The 11,191-nt window shown below is 57.8% G+C and overlaps 1 protein-coding gene across 3 annotated transcripts; it reads right to left on the reverse strand.

Annotated features, from left to right (window-relative positions):
* Positions 1-612: 612 nt before the first annotated feature.
* Positions 613-10,611, reverse strand: DNAJC5G (DnaJ heat shock protein family (Hsp40) member C5 gamma). Of its 3 annotated transcripts, none has more exons than XM_077291957.1 (6): positions 10,485-10,611; positions 3,855-3,973; positions 2,465-2,678; positions 2,138-2,291; positions 1,992-2,060; positions 613-1,902 (listed from the first exon to the last, which is right to left on the reverse strand). In XM_077291957.1, the coding sequence occupies exons 2-5, from the start codon at positions 3,965-3,967 to the stop codon at positions 1,996-1,998; spliced, it is 546 nt and encodes a 181-aa protein (XP_077148072.1). In that variant the 5' UTR covers positions 3,968-3,973; positions 10,485-10,611; the 3' UTR covers positions 613-1,902; positions 1,992-1,995. The 3 variants fall into 3 exon arrangements, with proteins under 3 accessions (XP_077148072.1, XP_077148073.1, XP_077148074.1); XM_077291958.1 differs by lacking the exon at positions 10,485-10,611 and adding an exon at positions 8,634-8,833; XM_077291959.1 differs by lacking the exon at positions 10,485-10,611 and adding an exon at positions 8,781-8,828 and having other exon boundaries at positions 3,855-3,971.
* Between the last annotated feature and the right edge of the window lie 580 nt (positions 10,612-11,191).

Genomic DNA, 11,191 nt, shown 5'->3' on the forward strand with positions numbered 1-11,191 from the left:
CACACCAGAGAACACGGCGCACCAGAAAACGCGGCGCACCAGAAAACGCGGCGCACCAGAAAACGCGGCGCACCAGAAAACGCGGCGCACCAGAGAGAATGCAGCGCACCGGGGACGGTGGCACACCAGAGAGAATGCAGCGCACCGGGGACGGTGGCACACCAGAGAGTGTGGCGCACCAGAGACGGCTGCACACCAGAGAACACGGCGCACCAGAGAACGCGGCGCACCAGAGAACGCGGCGCACCAGAGAACGCGGCACACCAGAGAACGCGGCACACCAGAGAACGCGGCACACCAGAGAACGTGGCGCACCAGAGAACGCGGCACACCAGAGAACGCGGCACACCAGAGAACGTGGCGCACCAGAGAACACGGCACACCAGAGAACGCGGCACACCAGAGAACGCGGCACACCAGAGAACGTGGCGCACCAGCGACGGTGGCACACCAGAGAACGCGGCACACCAGAGAACGCGGCGCACCAGCGACGGTGGCACACCAGAGAACGTGGCGCACCAGCGACGGTGGCACACCAGAGAACGCGGCGCACCAGGGACGGCATCACACTGGAGAACGCGGCCCAAGCCATCGAGGAGCGACTCAGGGGGAGCACTTGTATTTTTGCATTTTTTATTAAACCTCCAAGATACTAAAAGACGTTCCCCTCCTCAAACACGTCACAATCCGGACACAGCGCCAGCATTTATGGCGCACGACTGCGCCTGGCACCCACTCATTGGCAATGGCTTGTGCTGGTGACAAAATGAGGCATTTGGCAAATCCTTGGTCTGATTTTCTATAATCATCTGCTCAGAATGAAGATCAGCGCTGGGGCGGACGGGTGAACGATTAGTGCCGCAGCAATTACACAGAGGAGGCAGGACGGGATAATACCGGGAGGAACGCCGCAGATTCGGGCTCAGAACTGCGCCATCCACCGACAGCGGCCCCCAGGAACCCACACACGTGCCATCCGGGCAGCCAGAGCGCCGGCTCACACAACCAGAGCGGACGAGACAGCAAGCACCCAGCGCAGGTGACATAAAAAACGCAGATTGTAAAAAAAAAACATAAGTCCTCACACATGAAGGTCGGACGGTCCAGTAGAAAATGTCCAATTCAGAATCCTTGTGCAGTGCGTTGTGAGGTGGGGAGACTGGCGGTACAGAACGGGGGTCCGCTGCCCCCACAATCCTATAGTCAATGGCATAAAGTCTAAATTTTCTGATGCAAACGCTTAGTGCGAAATGGAAAAAAGGAGCAATCGTGGCCCAGTCCTCAGCCAGGGAGGAGCAGGACGAGCCTGTACAGCAGGGGTGGAGGTCGCGTTAGCCCCCCGTTTGGTGCAGTAGCCCTGTTCACTTCAGCATAAAGGAGAGTTTGTGATAGGGCGAGTCCAGCCTGCGGAAGTTCTCAACACCTCGGTGGGACAGGAGGGAAAATGCTGGGAAAACACAAACAGGCAGGTCCCAGGAGGCACAGGACCCCGGGAGCCACAGGACCCCGGGAGCCACAGGACCCCGGGAGCCACAGGACCCCGGGAGCCACAGGACCCCGGGAGCCACAGGACCCCAGGAGGCACAGCCCAGACGTTCCTCATCCGCAGACGGAAAGACGATGGACACAAGTCTTTGGTTGAGATGTAAGCTCTTCGCAGTCACAGAGCGGCCCCCTCTTCACCCTTGCTGGATAGAGGATGTAGCAGAGTCGGTGGAGAGCAGAGAGACTCTCCCTCGCCCCCAAAGTGCTGGAGAAGGCCCCATGATGCTGCAGAAGGTGCTAGGAGTTGTGTACGATCACCGGTCTCTTCCGACAGAGCACTAAATTGGGGTCTCCTGAAGAGACAAGAAGGGGATCCTGTCCAATACCCGTGCTACACAGAGGACGCGGTGCACGGCCCTGTGAGGAAACACAACCTGTGACTTAGTGGGCATGAGGGACCACTTGTGGAGAAACGAGGGCCGACATTGAGGACTGGCCGGACTTACCGCATTAGGAGCTCTGCGTCTGGGAGTGGATGGAGGGTCCTGAGGACGGCTGCATGTTAATGACATCACCTACAAGAGACAGGCAGAACCATCAGACGAGCGGAACCACAGGTGCCGATGACAAGAGAATGTGAAGATACGCTCACCGTCCTCTGCCCTGATCTGGGCCTCCAGGTCCTCGGGGTTCATACACTTATAGGAATCATCCTCTTCCTCCGGAGGTTTACACCGACCACAGCAACAGCCGCAGCAGCAGCAGCAACAGCAACACGTGATGATGCTGAGGCAAATGACCAGGCCCTGGAACATACAACACGCCCGTGAGTCTCGCCTGAAACAACCCCCACACAGAAAGTACTCATCCTTGGGGGTCCCCCCAGCAGTGGAACCAGTCCCACTCGGTGATCCGTCCCACAGTGCACAGACGGCCATCTACAAACACACCCATCATAACCCATGGGCCAAGTCCTCACCTTGAACCAGCACTTGGACATGAGGAAGTAGTACTTGACGCTCTCCTCTCCAAACTGCTCCGCCACGTAGAGACCCATGGAGCCGTACTCGTCGTAAATCTTGCGCTTGTTCTCATCGCTCAGCGTGCTGTTAGCGTTATTGATCTCCTTGAATTTCTCTGCTGCTTCTGGATTGTCCGGGTTCTTGTCTGGATGATACCGTAAAGCGAGCTTCCTGCGCAGCGAGAGAGCAGAGAAGTCATCACTAGAAGGAGACCCGCTGTCATGGTGTTAACAGGACTGCGCTGCTGGAGAGTCACCCCAAGCTGAGGACTTCAGAGCGGAGACAGCCGCACCCCACGACTATGACCTGCAGAGAGCCGCGCTCCAAGACAGGGACCACAGTGGTGGAGAGACCTGTGCCCCGAGCCAGGGACCCCAGTGGTGGAAAGAACCGTGCCCCACAGCCAAGGCCGGCAGAGATCAGGGCTCCAAACTGGAGACCCCAGTGGTGGGGAGAGCCGTGCACCGATCCAGGGACCACAGTGGCGGAGAGAGCCCTGCCTCGAGCCAGGGACCACAGTGGTGGAGAGAGCCGTGCCCCGAGCCAGGGACCACAGTGGTGGAGAGAGCCCTGCCTCTAGCCAGGGACCACAGTGGTGGAGAGAGCTGTGCCCGGAGCCAGGGACCACAGTGGTGGAGAGAGCCCTGCCTCTAGCCAGGGACCACAGTGGTGGAGAGAGCTGTGCCCGGAGCCAGGGACCACAGTGGTGGAGAGAACCGTGCCCCACAGCCAAGGACTGCAGAGATCAGGGCTCCAAACTGGAGACCCCAGTGGTGGAGAGAGCTGTGCCCTGAGCCAGGGACCACAGTGGTGGAGAGAACCGTGCCCCACAGCCAAGGACAGCAGAGATCAGGGCTCCAAACTGGAGACCCCAGTGGTGGAGAGAGCCGTGCCCAGAGCCAGGGACTACAGTGGCGGAGAGAGCCGTGCCCAGAGCCAGGGACCCCAGTGGTGGAGAGAACGTGCCCCACAGCCAAGGCCTGCAGAGAGCCGTGCCCCAGGACGGGGACCCCAGTGGTGGAGACATCCAAGCCCCACAGCCAAGGCCAGCAGACATCAAGGCTCCAAAATGGGAACCCCAGTGGTGGAGAGAGCCGTGCCCCGAGCCAGGGACCACAGTGGTGGAGAGATCCGAGTCCCACAGCCAAGGCCTGCAGAGATCAGGGCTCCAAGACGGGGACCCCAGTGATGGAGAGAGCCAAGAGCCAAGCCCCAAGCCAGGGACGAGAGAGCCGAGCCAGGGACCCCAGTGGTGGAGAGAACCGAGTCCCAAGCCGGGGACACCAATGCAGGACCCCAGAGCTGATAGTAATTCCCCAGCAGTCACACCCAGCGCGGACCCCTCACCGGTATGCTTTCTTTATGTCGTCCTGTGTTGCCCCCTTCTCCAGACCCAGGACCTGGTACAGTGAGAAGCCCGTCCGGGACATCTTCCTCTGAGGTCTCTGAGGCTCGGCCATTATATCCTGCAAGAGAAATACCTGTATGAGGAAGGAAAATCATTGGAAGACACCGCCACATGTTGTAAGCATGCAGTCTGTGTGAAAGACACCACCACATGTTGTGTGTGAGCAATAGAGACATGTAATAAGCGTGCACCGTCTGTGTAGAGAAGGAATACTCGCATGTAGTAAGCATGCACGGTCATTGTGGAGGGAGGAATAGTGACACGCAATAAGCGTGCACGGTCAGTGTACAGGAGGAATAGTGACATGTAATAAGCGTGCACGGTCAGAGTACAGGAGTAATAGTGATATGTAATAAGCGGGCACAGTCAGAGTACAGGAGTAATAGTGATATGTAATAAGCGGGCACGGTCAGTGTACAGGAGGAATAGTGACATGTAGTAACCATGCACGGTCAGTGTACAGGAGGAATAGTGATATGTAATAAGCGTGCACAGTCAGTGTACAGGAGGAATAGTGACATGTAATAAGCGTGCACGGTCAGAGTACAGGAGTAATAGTGATATGTAATAAGCGGGCACGGTCAGTGTACAGGAGGAATAGTGACATGTAGTAACCATGCACGGTCAGTGAGGAGGGGGAATAGTGACATGTAGTAAGCATGCACGGTCAGTGTACAGGAGGAATAGTGACACGTAGTAAGCGTACAACGTAGGTGTGGAGGGGGAATAGTGACATGTAGTAAGCATGCACGGTCAGTGTACAGGAGGAATAGTGACACGTAGTAAGCGTACAACGTAGGTGTGGAGGGGGAATAGTGACACGTAGTAAACGTGCACAGTCAGTGTGGAGGAGGAATAGTGACATGTAATAAGCGTGCACGGTCAGTGTACAGGAGGAATAGTGACATGTAGTAAGCATGCACGGTCAGTGTACAGGAGGAATAGTGACATGTAGTAAGCATGCAGGGTCATTGTGTGGGGGGGAATAGTGACATGCAGTAAGTGTGCACGGTTAGTGTGGAGGGGGAATAGTGACATGTAATAAGCGTGCACGGTTAGTGTACAGAAGGAATAGTGACACGTAGTAAGCGTGCACGGTCCGTGTGGAGGGGGAATTTTGACACGTAATAAGCGTGCACGGTCAGTGAGGGGGAGGAATAGTGACACGTAATAAGCGTACACGGTCAGTGTGGAGGGGGAAAAGTGACATGTAATAAGCATGCACGGTCAGTGTACAGGAGGAATAGTGAGATGTACTAAGCGTGCACGGTCAGTGTTCAGGAGGAATAGTGACATGTAGTAAGCATGCACGGTCAGTGAGGAGGGGGAATAGTGACATGCAGTAAGCGTGCACGGTTAGTGTACAGGAGGAAAAGTGACATGTAATAATCGTGCACGGGCTAGTGTACAGGAGGAGAAGTGACATGTAATAAGCATGCACGGTCAGTGTAGAGGAGGAATAGTGACACATAGTAAGCGTACACCGTCGGTGTGGAGGGGGAATAGTGACACGTAGTAAACGTGCACAGTCAGTGTGGAGGAGGAATAGTGACATGTAATAAGCATGCAGGGTCATTGTGGAGGGGAATAGTGGCACGTAATAAGCGTGCACGGTCAGTGTACAGGAGGAATAGTCACATGTAGTAAACGTGCACCGTCCGTGTGGAGGAGGAATAGTGACACGTAGTAAGCGTGCACAGTCAGTGTGGAGGAGGAATAGTGACATGAAGTAAGCGTGCACAGTCAGTGTGGAGGGGGAATAGTGACATGTAGTCAGTGTGGAGGAGGAATAGTGATATGTAGTAAGCGTGCACCGTCCCTTCGTACAGGACACAGAGCTGCCAATATGAGGACGACTGCCGCTGTGAAGAATGTTCAGAAATAACAGCAGTCATCAACTCTCCACCACCCCTGACAGCCTCCTCACCCATGACGGCCCCTTACCCCCAGTGACATGTGACCTCCTCACCTATGAAGGCCCCTTACCCCCAATGACAGGCGGCCTCCTCACCTATGACAGCCCCTTACCCCCAGTGACAGGCGACCTCCTCACCTATGACAGCCCCTTACCCCCAGTGACAGGCGACTTCCTCACCTATGAAGGCCCCTTACCCCCAGTGACAGGCGACCTCCTCACCTATGAAGGCCCCTTACCCCCAGTGACAGGTGACCTCCTCATCTATGACAGCCCCTTACCCCCAGTGACAGGTGACCTCCTCACCCATGACAGCCCCTTACCCCTAGTGACAGGCGACCTCCTCACCTGACGGCCCCTTACCCCCAGTGACAGGCGGCCTCCTCACCCATGACGGCCCCTTACCCCCAGTGACAGGCGACCTCCTCACCCATGACAGCCCCTTACCCCTAGTGACAGGCGACCTCCTCACCTATGACGGCCCCTTACCCCCAGTGACAGGTGACCTCCTCACCCATGACAGCCCCTTACCCCTAGTGACAGGCGACCTCCTCACCTATGACGGCCCCTTACCCCTAGTGACAGGCGACCTCCTCACCTATGACAGCCCCTTACCCCCAGTGACAGGCAGCCTCCTCACCCATGACGGCCCCTTACCCCCAGTGACAGGCGACCTCCTCACCTATGAAGGCCCCTTACCCCCAGTGACAGGCGACCTCCTCACCCATGACAGCCCCTTACCCCCAGTGACAGGCGACCTCCTCACCTATGACGGCCCCTTACCCCCAGTGACAGGCGACCTCCTCACCTATGACAGCCCCTTACCCCCAGTGACAGGTGACCTCCTCACCTATGACAGCCCCTTACCCCTAGTGACAGGCGACCTCCTCACCTATGACGGCCCCTTACCCCTAGTGACAGGTGACCTCCTCACCTATGAAGGCCCCTTACCCCCAGTGACAGGTGACCTCCTCACCTATGACAGCCCCTTACCCCCAGTGACAGGCAGCCTCCTCACCCATGACGGCCCCTTACCCCCAGTGACAGGCGACCTCCTCACCTATGAAGGCCCCTTACCCCCAGTGACAGGCGACCTCCTCACCCATGACAGCCCCTTACCCCCAGTGACAGGCGACCTCCTCACCTATGACGGCCCCTTACCCCCAGTGACAGGCGACCTCCTCACCTATGACAGCCCCTTACCCCCAGTGACAGGCGACCTCCTCACCTATGACGGCCCCTTACCCCTAGTGACAGGTGACCTCCTCACCTATGAAGGCCCCTTACCCCCAGTGACAGGCGACCTCCTCACCTATGAAGGCCCCTTACCCCCAGTGACAGGCGACCTCCTCACCCATGACAGCCCCTTACCCCCAGTGACAGGCGACCTCCTCACCTATGACGGCCCCTTACCCCCAGTGACAGGCGACCTCCTCACCTATGAAGGCCCCTTACCCCCAGTGACATGTGACCTCCTCACCTATGAAGGCCCCTTACCCCCAGTGACAGGCGACCTCCTCACCTATGAAGGCCCCTTACCCCCAGTGACAGGTGACCTCCTCACCTATGAAGGCCCCTTACCCCCAGTGACAGGCGACCTCCTCACCTATGAAGGCCCCTTACCCCCAGTGACATGTGACCTCCTCACCTATGAAGGCCCCTTACCCCCAGTGACAGGCGGCCTCCTTACCTATGACAGCCCCTTACCCCCAGTGACAGGCGGCCTCCTTACCTATGACAGCCCCTTACCCCCAGTGACAGGCGACCTCCTTACCTATGACAGCCCCTTACCCCCAGTGACAGGCGGCCTCCTTACCTATGACAGCCCCTTACCCCCAGGGACAGGCGACCTCCTCACCTATGAAGGCCCCTTACCCCCAGTGACAGGCGACCTCCTCACCTATGAAGGCCCCTTACCCCCAGTGACAGGCGGCCTCCTTACCTATGACAGCCCCTTACCCCCAGTGACAGGCGACCTCCTCACCTATGAAGGCCCCTTACCCCCAGTGACAGGCGGCCTCCTTACCTATGACAGCCCCTTACCCCCAGTGACAGGCGACCTCCTCACCTACGACAGCCCCTTACCCCCAGTGACAGGCGACCTCCTCACCTATGAAGGCCCCTTACCCCTAGTGACAGGCGACCTCCTCACCTATGACGGCCCCTTACCCCTAGTGACAGGCGACCTCCCTCCTCACCTATGAAGGCCCCTTACCCCTAGTGACAGGCGACCTCCCCACCTATGAAGGCCCCTTACCCCCAGTGACAGGCGACCTCCTCACCTATGACGGCCCCTTACCCCCAGTGACAGGCGGCCTCCTTACCTATGACAGCCCCTTACCCCCAGTGACAGGCGACCTCCTCACCTATGACAGCCCCTTACCCCCAGTGACAGGCGGCCTCCTTACCTATGACAGCCCCTTACCCCCAGTGACAGGCGACCTCCTTACCTATGACAGCCCCTTACCCCCAGTGACAGGCGACCTCCTCACCTATGACAGCCCCTTACCCCTAGTGACAGGCGACCTCCTTACCTATGACAGCCCCTTACCCCCAGTGACAGGCGACCTCCTTACCTATGACAGCCCCTTACCCCCAGTGACAGGCGACCTCCTTACCTATGACAGCCCCTTACCCCCAGTGACAGGCGACCTCCTCACCTATGAAGGCCCCTTACCCCCAGTGACAGGCGACCTCCTCACCTATGAAGGCCCCTTACCCCCAGTGACAGGCGACCTCCTCACCTATGAAGGCCCCTTACCCCCAGTGACAGGCGACCTCCTCACCTATGAAGGACCCTTACCCCCAGTGACAGGCGGCCTCATCAGCCAGGGCCATCTATCGACCACCTCTGTGATGGGCATTGCCCTCCTCCAGGTCATGCCCTCTTGACCACTTCCTATGCTATGACAGGACAAGTCCGCACCAGGCAGAAGGGGGTTGAATACTTTCCTGGTCTGCGGCCGCTGCTCCCGAGAGCGGAGGATCAACCGCGATGATGGTAATCCACCCACACTGCGCCCTCTGAACCCGCGGTAATCAGCTTATCTGTGCAGGGGGCGGCGGCAGGCACAGGCGGCAGGCACAGGCGGCAGGCACAGGCTGGTACCTGACACCCAGCAGCTCAGCGCCAGCACAGCGGCGGCCATAGCTGCACACATATATATATATATATACCCCTACAGTCAGGAGCACTGGTCTCATCACACGGCACCACCGAGGGGTCACAGCACAACTGAGGGGCAGCCGCCCCGCTCCTATGGAGAAACAGGGTGACCGCAGCTCTGGAGGTGACTGGAGGACAGGACAGAATAGTGACCGCAGCTCTGGAGGTAACTAGAGGATAAGACAGAATAGTGACTGCAGCTCTGTAGGTGACTGGAGGATAGGACAGAATAGTGACCGCAGCTCTGGAGGTGACTGGAGGACAGGACAGAATATTGACCGCAGCTCTGGAGGTGACTGGAGGATAAGACAGAATAGTGACTGTAGCTCTGGAAGTGACTGGAGGATAGGACAGAATAGTGACCGCAGCTCTGGAGGGGACTGGAGGATAGGACAGAACAGTGACCGCAGCTCTGGAGGGGACTGGAGGATAGGACAGAACAGTGACCGCAGCTCTGGAGGGGACTGGAGGATAGGACAGAATAGTGACTGCAGCTCTGGAGGGGACTGGAGGATAGGACAGAACAGTGACCGCAGCTCTGGAGGTGACTGGAGGATAAGACAGAATAGTGACCGCAGCTCTGGAGGGGACTGGAGGATAGGACAGAACAGTGACCGCAGCTCTGGAGGTGACTGAAGGATAAGATAGAATAGTGACCGCAGCTCTGGAGGTGACTGGAGGACAGGACAGAATAGTGACCGCAGCTCTGGAGGTAACTGGAGGACAGGACAGAATAGTGACCGCAGCTCTGGAGGGGACTGGAGGATAAGACAGAATAGTGACCGCAGCTCTGGAGGGGACTGGAGGATAGGACAGAACAGTGACCGCAGCTCTGGAGGTGACTGGAGGATAAGACAGAATAGTGACCGCAGCTCTGGAGGTAACTGGAGGATAAGACAGAATAGTGACCGCAGCTCTGGAGGTAACTGGAGGACAGGACAGAATAGTGACCGCAGCTCTGGAGGTAACTGGAGGACAGGACAGAATAGTGACCGCAGCTCTGGAGGGGACTGGAGGATAAGACAGAATAGTGACCGCAGCTCTGGAGGGGACTGGAGGATAGGACAGAACAGTGACCGCAGCTCTGGAGGTGACTGGAGGATAAGACAGAATAGTGACCGCAGCTCTGGAGGTAACTGGAGGATAAGACAGAATAGTGACCGCAGCTCTGGAGGTAACTGGAGGATAAGACAGAATAGTGACCGCAGCTCTGGAGGATAAGACAGAATAGTGAGTGCAGCTCTGGAGGTGACTGGAGGATAAGACAGAATAGTGACCGCAGCTCTGGAGGTAACTGGAGGACAGGACAGAATAGTGACCGCAGCTCTGGAGGTGACTGGAGGATAAGACAGAATAGTGACCGCAGCTCTGGAGGTGACTGGAGGACAGGACAGAATAGTGACCGCAGCTCTGGAGGTGACTAGAGGATAAGGCAGTATGTAGAGTGCGGCTGTGGGGTACACAGATACCGCAGGGCAGTATACACACGTATGTCCCGGTATCCGGTCCTGGCCGCTCCCTCAGGTTCCTCTATGAGACACTATTTTCAGCTCCCGGAAGTGCGGAAATATTCTGCCCCGCCCACCTCCGGGAACAGCAACTGACGACCACACCCACCGGAACTAACATCGGTCACATGATAAGTAAACCGGGTGACTGCTGCCCCGGCGGCCATATTTAGTGAGGGCAAAATTTGAACATTGACCACATGGCTCCCTGACATCTCGTCCTGTACCGCACCGCCCGTCACCTCCTCATGTACCACACCGCCCCGACACCTCCTCATGTACCACACCGCCCCAACACCTCCTCATGTACCACACCGCCCGTCACCTCCTCATGTACCGCACCGCCCGTCACCTCCTCATGTACCGCACCGCCCGTCACCTCCTCATGTACCGCCCCGCCCCAACACCTCCCGTACAACACCGCCCGTCACCTCCTCATGTACCGCACCGCCCGTCACCTCCTCATGTACCACACCGCCCGTCACCTCCTCATGTACCACACCGCCCGTCACCTCCTCATGTACCACACCGCCCCGACACCTCCTCATGTACCACACTGCCCCGACACCTCCTCATGTACCGCACCGCCCCGTCACCTCCTCATGTACCGCACCGCCCGTCACCTCCTCATGTACCGCACCGCCCGTCACCTCCTCATGTACCACACCGCCCGTCACCTCCTCATGT

Source organism: Ranitomeya variabilis, chromosome 2 (genome assembly GCF_051348905.1).
Source record: "Ranitomeya variabilis isolate aRanVar5 chromosome 2, aRanVar5.hap1, whole genome shotgun sequence".
Taxonomy (NCBI): Eukaryota; Metazoa; Chordata; class Amphibia; order Anura; family Dendrobatidae; genus Ranitomeya; species Ranitomeya variabilis.

Bases quoted from the DNA above. Each gene is read 5' to 3' on its own strand.
- DNAJC5G (XM_077291957.1), bottom strand. From the start codon at position 3,967: ATGGCCGAGCCTCAGAGACCTCAGAGGAAGATGTCCCGGACGGGCTTC. The intron at 2,679-3,854 runs GTGAGGGGTCCG...CTCGCTGCGCAG, and splicing joins GACATAAAGAAAGCATACCG to GAAGCTCGCTTTACGGTATC. The intron at 2,061-2,137 runs GTGAGCGTATCT...TGTCTCTTGTAG, and splicing joins CCAGATCAGGGCAGAGGACG to GTGATGTCATTAACATGCAG.